General features: G+C 40.0%; 2 protein-coding genes across 2 annotated transcripts in view; both read left to right on the forward strand.

Moving 5' to 3' along the window:
* The window catches only part of LOC137873782 (guanine nucleotide-binding protein G(i) subunit alpha-2), a 35,730-nt gene extending 22,063 nt beyond the window's left edge, over window positions 1-13,667 (forward strand). Inside the window, exons 2-9 of the mRNA XM_068712185.1 lie at window positions 1,340-1,382; window positions 2,845-2,986; window positions 6,983-7,143; window positions 8,847-8,975; window positions 10,674-10,803; window positions 11,280-11,433; window positions 11,535-11,727; window positions 12,435-13,667. Of these exons, the coding sequence (XP_068568286.1) occupies window positions 1,340-1,382; window positions 2,845-2,986; window positions 6,983-7,143; window positions 8,847-8,975; window positions 10,674-10,803; window positions 11,280-11,433; window positions 11,535-11,725 (950 nt within the window). The 3' untranslated portion in view covers window positions 11,726-11,727; window positions 12,435-13,667. The remainder of the gene's footprint in view (window positions 1-1,339; window positions 1,383-2,844; window positions 2,987-6,982; window positions 7,144-8,846; window positions 8,976-10,673; window positions 10,804-11,279; window positions 11,434-11,534; window positions 11,728-12,434) is intronic.
* Window positions 13,668-14,943: 1,276 nt separating this feature from the next.
* On the forward strand, window positions 14,944-17,853 carry LOC137873783 (PAK4-inhibitor inka2-like). Its single transcript, XM_068712186.1, has 3 exons — window positions 14,944-15,099; window positions 15,199-15,251; window positions 16,382-17,853. The coding sequence occupies exons 2-3, from the start codon at window positions 15,249-15,251 to the stop codon at window positions 17,300-17,302; spliced, it is 924 nt and encodes a 307-aa protein (XP_068568287.1). The 5' UTR covers window positions 14,944-15,099; window positions 15,199-15,248; the 3' UTR covers window positions 17,303-17,853.
* Window positions 17,854-17,948: the final 95 nt, after the last annotated feature.

A 17,948-nucleotide genomic window follows, 5' to 3' on the forward strand; every position in this document is an offset into this window, starting at 1 on the left:
AAACACCTTGAGCGTGAAGAAGGAGGGTGCACGCTTCTTTTTCACTGCTGCTCACAAATGTTCACCTGCCTTTTGGGCTTGAAATATTAATGGATGACTTTTTATTCTGGAGTCAGTAAGGTGACCTTCACGCATGTGTGTATGTCTGCAGAGAGACTAATATTCCACTTTACACCACCCACCTTTTATTCTACAGAATAAAAGGTGGGGCAGGCAAATCTCCTGATATTTAACTACCAGCTACCTCTCAGCAAATCACGAGTGGTGGCTCATATGACAGCAAATGCAACCCCAGACGTTGCTTTTACACCCCTCCCTTTCCTCTGCGTGAATTTGATAAATGTTGACAGCAGTGCTGGTCCCTCTTGCTCTGTCAGCTCCGGGCCGGGCTAATGTTTGTTGGCAGGGCTGGGTCAGGTGGCGTCAAGGGACGGTAAATGGTGGCATGGTCTGGAAAGCAAAAGAAACGTGCCGAAACGTTGGGCTTATTCATTTCAACAAGGTAACGACAATAATGAATCATTTTTCATTTTAATGTATCGTTAATTCTTTATTTTCAGTCCACAGAACTAGGACTTGTCTTGCCACTTTAGGTCTTGCGTGTGTCATCCATTCATACGAGTGATTTCAGTCCATGAACTGTAAATTAATAATAGGGTCAAAACACAAACAAACTTGTAAAAACATGAATCCATAGTGTTACCAGTGGTCAAAAACTTTTTTTTTTTTTTTGATTAGATAATTAATTAGATAAGCAGATGATGACTTTGGGTCACACACCTGCTTGTAGTTCACAGTGATTTCCTCCCTCAAGTTGATTTTCAGAGCTTACTGAAGTTAACAGAAAGTAATGTCTAGTTGGAAAGTGAAAAAAAAATTAAAAAAAATAATAATATATATATATATATATATATATATATATATATATATATATATATATATATATATATATATATATATATATATATGGTATCCTTTGAAAAATATGACATTTTTACTTAATGGATTAAAACATTCTAAGCCACCTATACATTTTTTTTTTTTTTTTCATCATGTACTTGGCATCAGTTGGGAAAAGTATTCCTACCACGAAACATACATCTTGAAAAGCAATTCAACCATCTCTCTTCCCTAGAGCCTTCTTCTATCAGAATGAAAAGTCAATGTTGAATTGAAAAAGGGAATTTATTATGCAAATCTGTACATTACGTCCTCCAAAAATGGAAACTTGGATAAACCAGCGGACAGAATGTGAAGTTAGTGGCTGGTCGTCACTGGCTCACTCATATTTTTTTTACAGCAGTTCCTCTGTAACTCTAATCTTTTAATGTTCCAACAGGTGCTGGGGAATCTGGGAAGAGCACCATTGTAAAGCAGATGAAGTAAGTTACAAAATCAATCTTTATCCTACTTTATATTCAGGCCTTCTGTTAAACCCAGAGATGGATTATCTACCTTTTTTAAAATGAGTGTTTTCCATTGTGAAGCCTAGCTAAGGTGATGGTGACCCACATGACACAGACTCACCTTATGGTCTCTTGATAAAAGATAGTAATACTATTTGTTACAAAATAAGCTAAAGGTAGAATAATCATTTTGAATCACGTGTTTAACAAGCCAGCTACTCAGCAGAGCTGCAAACAAGAACCTACGCTTACACCTGATGAGCCTCTGCTCAGTGTAAAAGTTGCAGTACCTCACTAATCTTATCTTCAGCACTTGGCTTAGAGGCTCAGGCACTAACCATATTAAATCAGAAATTATTGCTCAATAATTTGCAATAACCACAAAGCCACTGATGGATACAATAAATAAGACTTCCTGCTTTGTGGTTTCTAGGGGGACAGCATTGCCTCTACTGTTTGTTGCTGTCTTTTACTTCTCATAGCACAGGAGTAGTATAGAGTTTGTGAATACAGAGGATGTTGTAATGTCTGTACACCAATCAGAACACACACACACATATATACTGTATACATGCGCGCACACACACACACACACACACACACATACACACGCAGACATGCACACACAGGACCCTAAATTGCTTAATTATTCACATTCCTCTGGGCTAGCCAGGCAATGAATCCATTTTTTATGAGCTTGGAGCAGGAACAGTCTGTCGCTTTTTTTTTTTTTTTTTGAAGCCAGGTTATTAACACGTACGGGCATACAGAGAAATCAGCCCGCAAGACAGAAACACTGGCCTGTTATGTAACATCACACAGTGATGAATCCTGTGTCAACATGACGCTACGCGAGCGAAAGTTAGGGAAACGCAAACCGTTTTCATAAAACAGCTTAAAAATGACTACTGCTCATTATCATCCGCAGTTAAAAGCAGCAGGGAGTTTTAATTTGGAATTTAATGTGGGGGTCATCTCGGTAAGCTCTCTCTGCACTTCCCTCTGCAGCCTGATGAAGTCTGGATGATTGCATCTCATGATGGGTTCCACAGACACTTAGTTCCCTCACTCTCAGGTTCTGAACAATAACATTACAAGAGGTAATCTCAGGATACTGCATCAGCTGGATACGGCAGAGTTGAGGAGTTTCACTGTGTGTGTGTGTGTGTGTGTGTGTGTGTGTGTGTGTGTGTGTGTGAACCGCACTGCTACGCATCATCCTACACAGCATGCTGACATGATAATTGAGGTGCAGACTGCACAGTATATATCAATGATTTTATTTTTTGATTATATATTCATGATTTTATTTTAGCAATGGATCAAATGTCTACATGTCTGTGTGTTTTTAGTGCGTTTACAATCGGACAAAGGACAAGACTTGTACACTGTACACTTTAATACATGTTGCATATTTTTTTTTTTTTTCCATTCTCAGGATCATCCATGAAGATGGCTACTCAGAAGATGAGTGCAAGCAGTACCGAGCAGTAGTTTATAGTAATACCATCCAGTCTATTATGGCCATTGTTAAAGCCATGGCCAGTCTCAAGATAGACTACAGCAGCCCTGGCAGATTGGTAAGACACACAAGCATACAGATTCTCAAAATGTTTTATTTGTGATGACATGGAATTTCTACTTATCTACTAAATTTAACATTATTATTCTTTATTTTCACCCTTTTAAAAATCTTATAAAATACCAGTCACATATGTGTTTCAAATATGAAGAGATAATTGTTGAAGATTCTTTTGTTTTATAAGGGTGAGAGCAGAAAGCTGACCAGCCTAAAAAAAAAAAAAAGAAAAGTTGTGTTGGTTGTGTGAGAATGCAGAATTCTGTTGGCTTTACTAACCACGGACGGATCAGGATCTCCCTTTTAGGCCGCAACAAAAACAAAGCCCGTCTTATCAACAGCGTCTTGTAGTTGTATATCGGTTGCAGCCCTCAAGACTTATGCTTGCCCAGAAGTGATATCACAAGAGTTTGCCTTTTTGCTTCTACAAACACACTGCGTCCCTCTCACTTTTCTTATCGTCTCGGAATAACAATGGAAGAAAACTCAGTTGCCCATTATTTCTGAACCAAACATTTTACTCCCTTACTCATTCGTATTTGCAGTGTAAACAAAGAATCTTACCGAGGCTGTGATGCATCTGGGAAAAGAGGTTTGTTCTCCTGCCTCTTCTCTGCAATTCTTGTTCGGTCAATAACACTGGCAAGCTGTGCCAAGCCAAATGTTGCATCACATGATTTCCAACATTCACCTGTTCATAATGGCTTATTTTCACCTCTACAATTGCTCTTGGTGTTAGAAACTAGAACACAGTGCAATGCTTCTCTGATCCATCTTTGTGACTAGCGGGGAAGTGGTCCTTGTCTTGCAGACTTCACCTCCTCCATCTTTTGATCTGCTCTCTCCTTAAAGTTGAAATAGGGAGAGAAAGGAAAAAAAAAGCTGCAAGTGTACTTAATGCCAGCAGAGGCAGCGGCACTGAGGGCTGTTTTGGGGATTAGATTTATTTGAAAGTGCTCGCACCACACATTTTAACAGCACATCTAGTTTACCGGGTGCTCTCTGCAACCTCAGCAATGACACAAATGAGTTCCTTGTTTTCAAGGCTATTGTCTGCCTGTGAAAGGAAAACGTTGCAGGTGGCCAATAATTGTCTTTCTGTGTAACAGAAATGTTTTCGTTCTTTAAAACAACTGTGATTCAGCAGTTTGTCTTTTTTTGAATGTGTCTCCTTTTTTGTCCGGATTAACTTTACATCCCCAATCTCAATTGACCGTCCCCCGAACAGCGATTGTCCAACTCTAGCAACTCTAACTAGGCAAATCAGGCCAGTCGAGCTTTGGATTTTTCGTGGAAAACGTGGAATTGGAACGTATTAAACAGGTTTTTTATTTTATTTTTTTATTTGCTACAACATAAGATGCAAATGTTAGCAAATTCTGTCTGTTTCTACCTACAGTAGTAACCAAGCGTTAATTCCAAGGCCGAGGAGCAAATCATTTATCAACTAATAAGCTGCATTAGTTTGTGTGTTAACAGTTTACCTAAATAGAACAAAGGCCCACCAACAATACGCTGTGTTATAGTGGCAATCTGGAAGCTTTTCATTTCAATAAATATCTGTTAAGTGGCAGATCTGACATGGAAGGAGTTAACACAATGGTGATTGATCATACACTGATGAAGTATTGCAATATTTATATATTTGCAGTATTACAAACTGGGTGTCTTTGGCAACATCAGAACTTTTTTTTTTTTTGTATAAAAGATGGAACTAAGCAGTAAGCGCACAATTCTGAAAGCTTGATGGTCATGTATCAACAAAAAAGTCTCCAGACTGCTCAACTTTAAGCACTTCCTTTTTCATTTACAGAGACATTTTAAACCAACCAGGACTGATACATTAAGATTGACACTTTAAGCTTTGCCTTACGTGTTTCCTTATTAAGAAAGTCCTTTAGCACCATATCATCTCTGTAGCCGTTAAGTACATATTACAGGACAGTTTTTACAGGATTCTTGTTGTAAAAGGAGTCAGCTTGAAAAGTCAGCTCGATACTGTTTCCACCAACTCATGAAGCTAAAGTTAGCTTCATTAGTTAGCCGCTGATACGGTCTGCCTGGTTTTGTATACCTATGTCTTAAATCAAACCCAGTGTTTCACATTTTTTTCTTTGACTCATATGATTATAACTTATATATTTGAGACGTTGTACTGTTGCCTGTCTTTGGGTTGAACATTTAATGTGATTATTATTTTACATTTTCTACATTATATGCTCAATCCATCCATCAAAACATTGTAATTGATCAATAACGAGAATAATTAAGGGCAGCTTTAACTAACACACATTCACAACTTCATCAGTGCATTTATTGAACTCTTACACAGACAGACAGACACACCCTGTACACACACACACACACACACACATGAAGAAGCACTCTTCTCCACCCTGTGAACACTTAGCAGCCTATGAGCAAGCTGTCTGTGAGGTCTAGCAGTGGCTGAACTCATTCCTGTGGAGGAGTGTGTGTGTGTGTGTGTGTGTGTGTGTGTGTGTGTGTGTGTGTGTGTGTGTGTGTGTGTGTGTGTGTGTGTGTGTGTGTGTGTGTGTGTGTGTGTGTGTGTCGGTGTGATTTTGCAGTGAGGCCAGTTCATGTGTGCTGTAACTGGAGCTGCAATAAAAGGATTGAGGACTCTGCTGTGGTCATTAGAGCTTTTCTTTTTTCTTTTTTTTCCCTTCATCGGACAGATCTGTCGAATGGCTGTATGTACGTGACAACACTCTCACAGACTCCCACACATGGCAATTAGTGCGATAGCCTGCCCATGCTTGCACTCTGCAGCCCCGTAGAAGTACACAATGACAATCGCGCACAGATCGTGCATGAGTACACACATGCAATGCAAAAACATGTGTCAACGTGCATTAAGCACACTTTTTTTCTTTTTAGTTTGGTTGAGGGAGGAAGCAGAGTTCCAGTACCTTATGATCCAATAGCTAAACTTAAGAACACGTTTCCTTCAAATGTGACAAATACACAGACAGTAACAATTGTGAAATGCATTCTTCATTGTGAATCATCATTTTTTTTTTTTTTTATCTCCACGATGACTACATACATATTCAAGGAAACAGCCCCTCCTGCAGTCAGAAACCGACCAAAACCCTTGATCAGTGATTCATTACTGCTTTTTGTGTTTTATCACATCACTCATTGTGAAAGAAGGTCGGAGTCGATTTTAAATTCCATGCCAGCAAGAAGATGGAGAATTAGGAGAAAGAAGCATGGAGGCAAACAGCAGGACATTTAAAAAGCATCACCTGCATGCTGTTCCCTTGAGTCACACCAACATATCAGCCCCTAGTGGCCTAGTGGCCTCAGATTCTAGGTTTCACTGATTTCATCGGCAACTTATTTTGCTACTACTATCATAACCGTTGCTTCCTCGGCAGTATGTTTAGAGACACGGCCCTCCATGACCGCGCATTATTTATTTAGCATTTATCCAAATACGAACGGTTGAGAAAGTGTCTGTCGATCATTTTTTGAGGAGCTATATTTGCTTTATGTTTTCGCTTTAACAGATCTAGTCGAGTCTAACCTTCTATTTACATAGTTCAAAGCTTAGTTAATTGTCTTTAATGGATAGGTTCACATTTTTGCCTTAAACTAATACTGGAAATATGCTGTAGATGTTACTGTCTATACTGGCTGCAAAAAAAAAAAAAATGCCGTCTGAAAGAAATTTCAATAAAAGGTATAAGGGACAAAATGGACAGTCATCGCTCACTCCACTCAAGGTAATACGAGGCTTCAGCAATCTGTGTTCGACAAATACATCTTCTAAAGTATCCAAAACCTTTTCAATGAGCATGTGAGTGTTGTATTAAGTTAGTCTTACTTAGAATCGCCGACCTAACCCTTCTAATGATCCATTACAGTGGATTGCGATGATGTAACGGTTTTAATGTATGTCTTGGCAGTGATGCCCCCCCCCCCCCCCTTCCATTGTAACAGTCCTGTCTTGTGTCTTCGTCGCCCCCTGCAGGACGATGCCCAGCAGCTTTTCGCCTTGTCTGCAGCTGCTGAAGAACAGGGCCTCTTTCCTGACGATCTGTCCAGCGTGATCAGGCGATTGTGGGGGGACAGCGGCATACAGAGTTGCTTTACTCGGTCGCGAGAATACCAACTCAACGACTCTGCGGCATAGTGAGTGTGAATTTGTATGAGTATGTTACACCGCGACGCCGCTAGTAGTAATACCTTCTAGACATGCGCCGGCACAGACGCGCACACACACACACACACACACACACACACACACACACAGACTCTGTGTTTCACCATTAGAAATGTAAATGTGGCCAATTTGGAAAGCTCACAGCCACCCGTCAAATGTGCTCTTTTTCTCATCCTGCAACTGGAACGCTGCACTTAAATGTTATTTTAAATAGAGTATAAACAGCTGAAGAAAGTGAGGCTGATTAATTCTATGTTCCTCTCATACAAAGGGCTGTTTAATATCTCTGCCATTAAGACTGTTGCTCTCTTGGTGTTCTGATGGATCTGATGTTGCAGTCCTTTCAGCCTCTCTCATATGCACTGCTTCTCTTGGGAGCTATAGAAACGGGAAAGATAGTCCAATAACTTCCATTTAGTGAGTATTTCTACTTCTCTGAGTGTGACACTTTCACGCTGTAATGTAATAAACGGAGAACAAAATGGTTTGTCTTCACAGATGAAAGATTTGCAGCGACCTAGATTAGCCTCTAAGAAAACTATGAGATAGTTATGATAAAATACTATACATACAGTATATCAATAATTATGAGGTTTTGTTGGCTCGTTATTTATTATCTGTGGATGTGATGTATGAATAATGAGATCTGTGCAACTAAAATGCCGGAGATATATATATATATATTATATTATATTATATTATATCTTTCGGTCTGTCTGTGAAGCGAGGGTTGGCTGGGCCACTAAAGCTCCCAGCTGGCCTTGGATGATGATGCAATGCTTGTGTAAGTGGAGCAGGTTGTGTTGAGCGTGGTGAAGATGCTTCCACACTCCCCTACTGACCAACAGTCTGTCAGAAAAACAGAAAAAGGGCGAAAACAGACATGAGAGTGAAACGAGTTATGAATGGAGACAACTTACTGTCTTTTTCCTCTGTGAGAAATGTAACATTGCACAAACGTTGCATAAACCTTGTGTGATGTTCTTTTCAACATTTTTGCAACACTGCCCTTTCAAGTAACTGACGCCCCGTTATCTTACTTCTAAGAGGCAAATCTAAAGGAAATTTGGAGTCTTATTGAATTTTTTTTTTATTATTTAGTTAAATCGCTGTAAGAAGGAAAAGTTATCTCTTTTTTTTTCACTAATATATGAAATGAAACAAGTCCCCGCAAGCATACATCAAGCAGAGACACTGCATTAGATGCAGAGCTTTGCACCAGGCACTACCTACTATCTAATGCAAGAGATACAATTGTATAGTGAGTGTGTATAGTGAGCCGCTGTGCAATAACTGTCCCGGCATGGTTACCGCGACTTAACAATATTTTAATAATGACAATATGGAAACGATGTACAACATGAACAGGGTAACCTGAATCTGAAATTCCCTTGGCCTTTTAAAGTTCGTCATATGAACATAAAAAGTGAGAAAACAGTCCGTTATTGAATGCAGCAGAACATGACTCACCAGATTGCTACAGTAGAGTTCAGCAGTTCAAGGCAGTTAAGGGAAATGGAGACTATGACTTATGTTTTCTCGCTCTCTCTCCCTTGCAGGTTGCAAATTATGTTCACTCTCAAATCGCTAACCTTGTCATCATCTCTCTCTCTCTCTCTCTCTCTCTCTCTCTCTCTCTCTCTCTCTCTCTCTCTCTCTCTCTCTCTCTCAGTTACCTAAATGACCTGGAGAGGATAGCTAAAGCAGATTACATTCCTTCCCAGCAAGATGTGCTGCGAACTCGGGTCAAGACCACCGGCATTGTGGAGACTCACTTCACTTTCAAGGAACTGCACTTCAAGTAAGGCCGTAAAGCGCTGACCTGATTTCAATGTTAAAGGACTTCAGATACTTTGGAAACAAAAACTTACACAGCTATCTCCTCTCTCACACGGTCTCCCTTTTTTTTTTTTAAGCAGAAATAGCCATTTGCAACCAATGTGATGGTCCAGGGAGCTCTTAGCAGCTCACCCAAAGTGAGAGGGTGTATTTGGCGTGAACAAACCTCAGGGGTAGAATAGCCCCCAGTGCTCACTCATCTCTGATGCTTGCTTGTAGTGGAATTTGGTGATACATAAAAAAAAAAAAAAAAAAAAAAAAAAAAATGCCAGTTGTCAGTTTGTCTTACTAGCCACACAAGAGCACATGGAACATGACAGATACTGAATAAAATATAACTGTCCTTGGTGCTATTTTTGGGAGAGCAGCAAGGCAAAAACCCAACTTGGATATTTAAGTAAATGGTATGTCATGGTTTTTATTATTTATTATTCTTGAATAAGTCCATTTCAGCAGTGACATCACCATACAAGCGTCCTCCACGCCTGCTCTAAACAGGTTGCTAGATTATATTTTGGTCTCAACATTAATAGCGTCAAAGGGCAACTGACCCTCCTGACTTGAAATGTGCAACTCGGCTACTTAGAAGCCAAATTATAACGGCAACTAAAAGCTTAATAATGATCATGATTGAACTAGAGATATTAGATCCTCCCCACTGTGCTCTCGCTCAATGAAACCAAAGCTCTATAGTTCGAACATTTGAATATGTCCTCCATGTTGCAGCACTTTAGGTCTTACATAAAATATGCTCTGACCCAGTCTGAGCACTCATGTGTGGGATAATGATGGATGTATAGATGCATCTCTGGATAGAGGATGTGCTAGAGATACAGTAAGTGTTTCAATATTTTATAACGGGACCTATACTGAAGCAGATCGGAGTCTCGTATAGTGTATAGTTGAATATACAAACGATGTCGTATTAAAAGTGCAAACGGATCTGGATTATATTAAAAAAAAAAAAAAAAAAGCAGCCACGTGGTTCTGGTGTGACCCGTTTCGTGTTAAACTCTCTGATATTTACCTTCTGTCACAGCCTCAATATTTGGCCTGAATAATACATGGAGGCAATCAATGAGAAGAAAGTCCCGTTTTTTTTTTGTTATAATTCTGTCCCGTTTGCCATAATAAGTATGGAAAGGAAATCTTTTCACAACGGCTTAATTTAGATTTTTCAGTGCGTCTGCTCACCTAAACACTAAACATATGGCAGCTGCTGGATACGGTGGACTGTCGTTGCTCTCTGATCACGGTGCTCAGCTTCCCCATGAGCCAGGGCTTTGCTCTGAATATATTCAGTTTACTTTTGTAGAGCCCAAAATCACAAATTTGACTCTGAGGGCTTTTTTTTACAATCTGTACACATACGACATCCTCTGTCCCGGGACCCTCACATCGGTACAGGTAACATAGACACACTTTTATCAGATATCTGACAGACGTCTCTCCATCTCTTCACCACATTTGTTTTTAAAGAAGCCTCATCACAACTTGTACATCCACGGATGGTGTCACTCTTAACTTTCTGTTTCCTTCCCTCTTCAATACCCCGTTCCCTATCAGCTTCACCTTACTGTATTTCATTGTGACCTCCTTCCTCCACGCACACACACACACACACACACAGTGCATCTCCTTTGCTTCATCCCCTTTGCAGAATGTTTGATGTCGGAGGCCAACGCTCGGAGAGAAAGAAGTGGATCCACTGTTTTGAAGGAGTTACAGCCATTATTTTTTGCGTTGCACTGAGTGCTTATGACCTGGTGCTGGCCGAGGATGAGGAGATGGTAAGGGAAAAAAATCCCCCTTCTAGCATGTGTCTTCATTTTCATGGATGATGCAACTTTACTAGCTTCATAAATCTGCTCTTTGTCTCATTTGCGGTATGAGATAGTTTAGACTGTAAAGCGCTACAAGGCATTTAAAATCACCCATCCTTCCTCTTGTTAGAGCGCAATGATAGTGAGCTCCAAGTGGTGAAATTGTCTCAATGGCTCCATTTACAGTTGAACCATTGGAGTGTAGTTATTTAATAAAAGCTGTTTTTCAAGTGACTTGAACCAATTTACCCAAATGTTTCTAACTGCTTATGAATTTAAAGCAAGTGCTCAGGAGAGACCTGGTCAAAAGATGCTCTGCACTGGATAGTTCTCCCATTTCAAATGTTAAACAACATTGTCCCCTGGTGGCAGCTCTGATACCTTGTTGTACTTCAGCCATGACCGACTTTGCTCCTTTTTTTTTTCTTTTTTTTTTTTTTTAGAACCGAATGCATGAGAGCATGAAGCTGTTTGACTCCATCTGTAACAACAAGTGGTTCACCGAGACCTCCATCATCCTGTTCCTCAACAAGAAGGACCTCTTTGAGGAGAAGATCACTCGCAGCCCCCTTACCATCTGCTTCCCAGAATACACAGGTACACAGTAGTTAAACGGGTTGTTGACTTACTAACAAATCACAACACAAGAAAAAGTACTCTGTCGTCTTAATGACAAGTCACTTCCTCATCCTTCCCAGGAGCCAACAAGTTTGATGAAGCAGCAAGTTACATTCAGACCAAGTTTGAGGACCTGAACAAGAAAAAGGACACAAAGGAGATCTACACCCACTTCACCTGTGCCACCGACACCAAGAACGTGCAGTTTGTCTTTGACGCCGTCACCGACGTCATTATTAAGAACAACCTAAAAGACTGTGGTCTTTTCTAAAGGTACGACAGCGGGATGATGAAATATGAAATATTATGGAACAGCTTTAGACGATTTAGGTGGCCTGGAGCCGAGACGCATCGTCAGCGTATCGCATAAGTCGTTCAATAGAAGGTTAATTGGCAACAATTTGATAATTGATTCATTCTTTTAGGAAAAACTAAATGTCTTTGTGCTTTGAACTGTTGGTTCCATAGGAAACAAGCAAATATTATAAACAATGACAAATAATCAATAGATCAAGAAAAAAAACCTGCCAGATTAATCAATAATGAATGTAATCAGTAGTTGCTGTCCTAATGCAATCACAGATGATTGGCAGCAGTTTTTAATCTGTTAAAATGACTAAATGCACCAACTGTTATTCAGCTCGTTTATTGGAACTGGAACAACTAAGAAACACTGTGTGGAGCTACTTACTGTATTTGGTTCTTTAAGCACAACTTTTATAATCGGAAACAAAGTAGCTAAACTCGGTTGTGCTGGTTTCACTCGCCTTTTCAAATTTTTGATTTCATAAATTTGTGCTAAATGAATAAAATGTGTTGGGGGTCAAGAAAGGAACATGACATCCTGAAACATCAGCAGGTCAAACCAAAACAGGATAACAACATCAATGTAAGTCTGTGCATTAAAACAGCGCTTCTCTCATTTCCTTTTTATTGTGTTTGTGTAATGGTGCTTTCTTGTCGTTTTTCTGTCCACGCAGGGAGATGCCTGACCCACACAGACTGCATGAGAGACTGCAACAGCCATGTGACGATTACTGCTTTTCATAATGAAAACCATAACAGACTTAATTCCTAAAGGGGAAACCTTAAAGAACTTCAACAATCAGAGATTTGCAACCATCACATTATCAGTTGTGTTCATATTTCTTTTATATATACATACATTTGTTACTGGTCTTGGTGTTCTCTATTCATACTGAGTGCCTGTAAATATATATTTGACCAAGGACCCCTTACTGGTTTTTAAATTAGATTTGTAACCTAAATAAGATGATCTAAGTGGAAGATAAGAAGAGGAAAACGTATCATTATAGTAAGACATTTTCTTATCATGCAACTTGGCAAATGAAAAATCTGAAAAATACAAATATTTTTCATCCTCAAAAGGCCTTCAAGAACCAATTTGAGAACCACTTGTACACCATTTATCTCTACAGATCTCTCTCTTTTTTTCATTTTACTTTCCTCATTTGCTTTTGCAGTTTAGTAAGAAGATGCAGTACAAAAAAAAACAACTTTTTATAAAAATAACATTAACTTCTGTTAACTAATGTTGGCATTTTATGAACCTTTTGACTTACCTTTTGACCCTAGAGCTTATTTTTGGAAGAAAACAAACAAGCATGAGAATAAGATGGATAAAGGGAAAGTGTTTTTTTTCTACAATGTTTACACGGAATCAAAATTCACAGATGTATTATATTGCATTGTCCTGCATGACCGTCCATAGATTAGCTTGTACCCTCCACCAACTGAATAACATTCCTTATGTAACTTCCTTGAAGAAATAAAACAGATATGCTTATGTGTCACTTTAAAGAAATCTGCAAGATTTGTAAGTGCTTATGTCTGTTCCTAACATGTATTGTTTTGTGATATTTGTTCCATTCCGAGTCTTTTTACATATGTTTGTGCCTTGATATCTGTTTACACTTGTTCTTTAGAGACATGCCATCTCCATAGTGTGAATTAGGGCTATTTATACTCCACTTCGGTTCACATAACTAATGATTTAAGCTGCATCACAACACAGAGACAAATGGATGATAGTCAGTCACTAATATTAAGATAATGGTATTTCACTTGTTAAATGTAAATAAAAGTTTACTCACATGATCTTCTATTCTACAGTGTGATGTGTCAAATGAAAATGCACAAAATGCCTACTATTCTGAGCTGCTATGTTTGGACCAAAACTCTACCAAAAAAGAATCTCGAAAGAGGAGCATATGGTAGAAACTGAACCTCAGAGGTCTATTGTTTTATAGACCTCTATCTCTATATACCTCTATATGTCTATTGTATATATAACTCTGTATATATATACTGAAGTATTGTAAGTATAGTTTTAAAGCTTCTTGAGTGTTTCCATGTTATGCTACTTCTACTCCACTAGAGGGAAATATATTTTACAACACTGTTTATTTCAAAAAGCGAGCTGGCAAAGGAAGCACAACTTCTGCTGGGCCTTTTTTGAGATGGTGTGTGTGTGTGTGTGTGTGTGTGTGTGTGTGTGTGTGTGTGTGTGTGTGTGTGTGTGTGTGTGTGTGTGTGTGTGTGTGTGTGTGTGTGTGTGTGTGTGTGTGTGTGTGTGTGTGTGTGTGTGTGTGTGTGTGTGTGTGTGGTCCTCCTGAAGCCTTGAGCTTCACCTGATACCTCCATAATGATAAAACTGTAACCAGGAGGCCTCTGTCTCCCTGTCAGTCATTGTGCTGATAATACTTCTGTACGTTTACTTTGGTATGATTTTTGAATGCAGGACCTTTGCTTCTAATTGACTATTTTACAACTTTGAGTTGGTACTTTCTTGATACTCTCCCGTCTGAATTACAAAACAGCCTAAATAAAGTGGTAACGACACGCGAGGCGAGGATGCGCAGTCATGAACGGTTAACTCTTCAAATGAAAAGAGAACTGCAAGCCCAACACCATTGTTTGTATTTCTAAACACCAATTTAAAAGAACAAGGACTTATGCATTGCTCATATTTTAACAAAAGATAAGGGTTTATTCAAAGACTAAATGAGGAATGTTAAACTGAGAGGTCCTGTCTGCAAATATCCACTAGGTGGCAGTATGTAGATTTTAATAAATCACATGTACGCACACGCATACAGAGACTTATCAGCAAAGACATTTTTTTTTTACAAAAGTGGCGTTTCATTTTCTGCATTCTTCACAGCATTGTCAAATTAAAAATCAAGCGGTGGTCTTAAACGTAAAAAGTATTAAATACAATCAATGTCGGTGGTTTGGAATACTTAATAGTATCTGTTTAAAAGGTGGAATGAAAAACGTTTTAAAATGTTCTATTTAGCGTGAATGAAAAAATTGTCTTTTTTTTTTTTTTTATCCAACTCCAGATGTAGAGTCACCACAGAGTAACGGGACAAAGTTACAGTAGGACCCGCTGTAATTACACAGGGAGGTATCTAGTTTCAGGCGACTTGCTATTGGCGGATTTTTTGTGATGCCCTGCGCTGATTTGCTGCAGCGAAAAGCTCCGCATCCTTAAAGTCCGCAGACGGACCTTCATCTGGTTCAGATGAGGGGAATATACAGAGCGACACGCCATCTCATATCTACTGTAAATGTGTGCAGCTGTGGAAATGTGCTGGCATTAACTCCGAATCAAATGCAAAGGTGAGTGTCATTTGCCTATTAATAAAGTACTAAATGTGTAATAATTGTGGAAAAACGCTCACCATTTATCTAATGCATTGGGGGTTTTTTTTGTTGCAGAAACAATTAACAGGATTCTGAACTTCACTGCAGATATTTACTCACACGCGATGGTAAGTTTTATCCACGTGCTTTAATATATTTCGACAGTTTTGTTGATGCGTGCGGTGATTTGAGTGTGAGATTGCAAAGGTCGTTGATCAGGACCCTTAGGAGAAGCGTTTTTTGTTTTTTTGGCGCAAGCAGCGTACATTTTGTACTGACTTTTGAAGTTTTTCCTCTAATGACTTTTCTTTTTTTTTTTTGAAAGCAAGAATGTTTCAGTCCTCAAAGTCACAGTTAATTCAAACCAAACTGTCCTTACCAAATGCATACAACCGGGTGAGTCACTTCTCCTCGTTGTGTGAAGGCAGCCAGGGAGAACAGGGCATTTTAAGAGGCGCAGACCGACCACAGAGTCCCCACTGAGGATGTCTCTGTATGTCAGATAAGTCTCCCCCAGGGGCCAAATGGTTCAGCACCCACAGCTGTGATAACATCATGGCATTGTGGTGTCCTGTACAGCTCCAAGCCAAACACTGACAGGGACAGGGTGGTTCAACAAACTAAATATTATAAGAACTTGTACGACAACAAAAAGGCTAAGCTACTCATTTCTTTTTTTTTGAGGATTTTTAGGAGTGTCTGCTTCCTGCAACAGGAATTTTTTTTTAGATGGAACAATATAAAGACATGTTGCGTCAAGTGGACTGCATTGATTTCAGTTTATCTGAAGGCTGGAAAATGATTTGATTCACAATTGAAACATTATAATTGCGTAATTCCAACATGTTGCCGTCATTTCCTGCTTTATAATGCAGTCCAGTCAACATGCTTTAGGAGGTAAAATGTGCATCCTGTTCTCCAAGCCATGACTTTTTTTTTTTTTTTTTCATATTCTGGGATCATACTGCATGGGATGGTCTCCATAAAGCTGCTCTGAGGTCTGTCAGGAATGCTTCACTTGTTATATGGTCGTAGAGCAGAGTGATCTCAGCTGGTAAAAATCTTATTGGCCCAGTTATGGAAATAAAAGAGGCAACTGTGTTTTAGCTAGACCGGCCAGGGCATGATGGGATATTTTGGAAGCCAGCCTAACTGCTCTGTCGCCTCTTGCGAAAGTCGACCAAAGCTCTTTGGTTAGAAGAGTTGACTTTATATAAATTCTGCCTGCGCCACTGAATCTTTGGGTTCTTTCTTTTAGCTGTGTTTAGGAGATTCTGCCGACTGCCTCCGGGACCAAATGCAGTGCATGATGAGATCCTTGCAGGACCTGAAGCAGATAAGCAGGCCGAGGCCACTGAGTGAACCGTGTGCTCGGTCCTTCGCCGTGACACGGCTCTGCAAACAGAGGGCACAGCAAGAGCGACTCAATCGTCTACGTGTCTCTGACGCCAGCACGTATGACTCTGCCTGCTGCCTGGCCAGCCCCCTGGAAGAAGAGGAAGAGCATCAGCACCATGAGCGGTTGGCACAAGGCTCCCCGAGCAGTGAAAAGAGTCTGGACTTTGACTCGGGTTACTCTGAGGCTTCTTGGCAAGATGAAGGCGTGGTGCTAAGGAGGACCAGGAACGTGCGAGTCTCCTCCTCCGCCTGCCTCCGCACGAACAGAGGACCTTCTGGCCGGATCCGGCCCAAATCCACCTCGGACGCTTGTCTGGAGCGCTGGACCTCATTTGAGGCCAGTAACCCAGAGGACTGGACAACATCGCTGCTGAGCCGCAGCAGAAACAGGCAGCCTCTGGTTCTTGGGGACAACAGCTTTGCTGACCTCATAAAGAACTGGATGGACCTACCAGAGTGTCCCGAGCCAGCGGAACCAAAGCCCATTGCAGGCCGCCGCCTTGCCAAAGACATTTTGATCAACATGCGGCGGAGATTGGCAGGAATGTCTAAAAGTGTGGAGGTGAGGCAGAGGCCTGCAGACTCCTCAAGGCTCAGCAGGGCTGCAGAGGCTCCCAAACGGATGTCCTGTCCAGTGGGACTCCAGACTCTCAAACCCTTCTTTCACCAGTCCCACACAGGCCTACATCAGCCGGACACTGACTTCTACCAGTTCACTGCTCTAATGAAGACAGGCAGCCGACAACCCATCATATGCAATGACATCATTGGATACATTTAAGTGATGCTGTACCTCCGGACTGATCGTTAACACAAATTAGAATAAAATTGTTTTATTTTCATGATTTGGATTTTGTCCACAATGTTGATACAGCTGGAATAAAATATGTTTTGGGATTTAATTAAAGTGTTCTGTTCCTGTCTGAAATATTATTATTGTAGCCATCTATCATTGAGTTTGACACATTTTTAAGCGTCTTCTCAAGTTTTCATGTGCCGTTGTGATATTATAGAGGCGAAAGGCTGTTTTCATCAACGCAATATCAAAAGCTCACAGCTAGTAGTTGAGGGTGGAATCTTTCTTTCTTTAAAAAAAATCGATAGAATAGATACCCGCACACTTAATCTATGCAGAGTACACTTTATTTTAGCTAAAGGACTTTAATCAGAGCAGGTCCTTAAGCCTGAAAGCTAAAATAAATTATATTCTGCATAGCTCTAAGTGTGCGAATATCTATTCCATCGGTTTTAACTTTTTGATACTTGCAGCACCTTATTCAAGATTAAGCCAGGTGGAGTGGTGGTTGTCTGGAATTTCTTGGAATAAAATAAAATAACTATCAACATGTAAGCTCAATAAAAACCCACACAGTTAATACGTCTCTTAAGCTTTGTAAACCAAGTTTCAACAGGACCGTTTCCTGGTT

The sequence above is a fragment of the Cebidichthys violaceus genome, unplaced genomic scaffold (genome assembly GCF_023349555.1).
Source record: "Cebidichthys violaceus isolate CVI_PGR_0920_01 unplaced genomic scaffold, fCebVio1.0.p SCAF_17, whole genome shotgun sequence".
Taxonomy (NCBI): Eukaryota; Metazoa; Chordata; class Actinopteri; order Perciformes; family Stichaeidae; genus Cebidichthys; species Cebidichthys violaceus.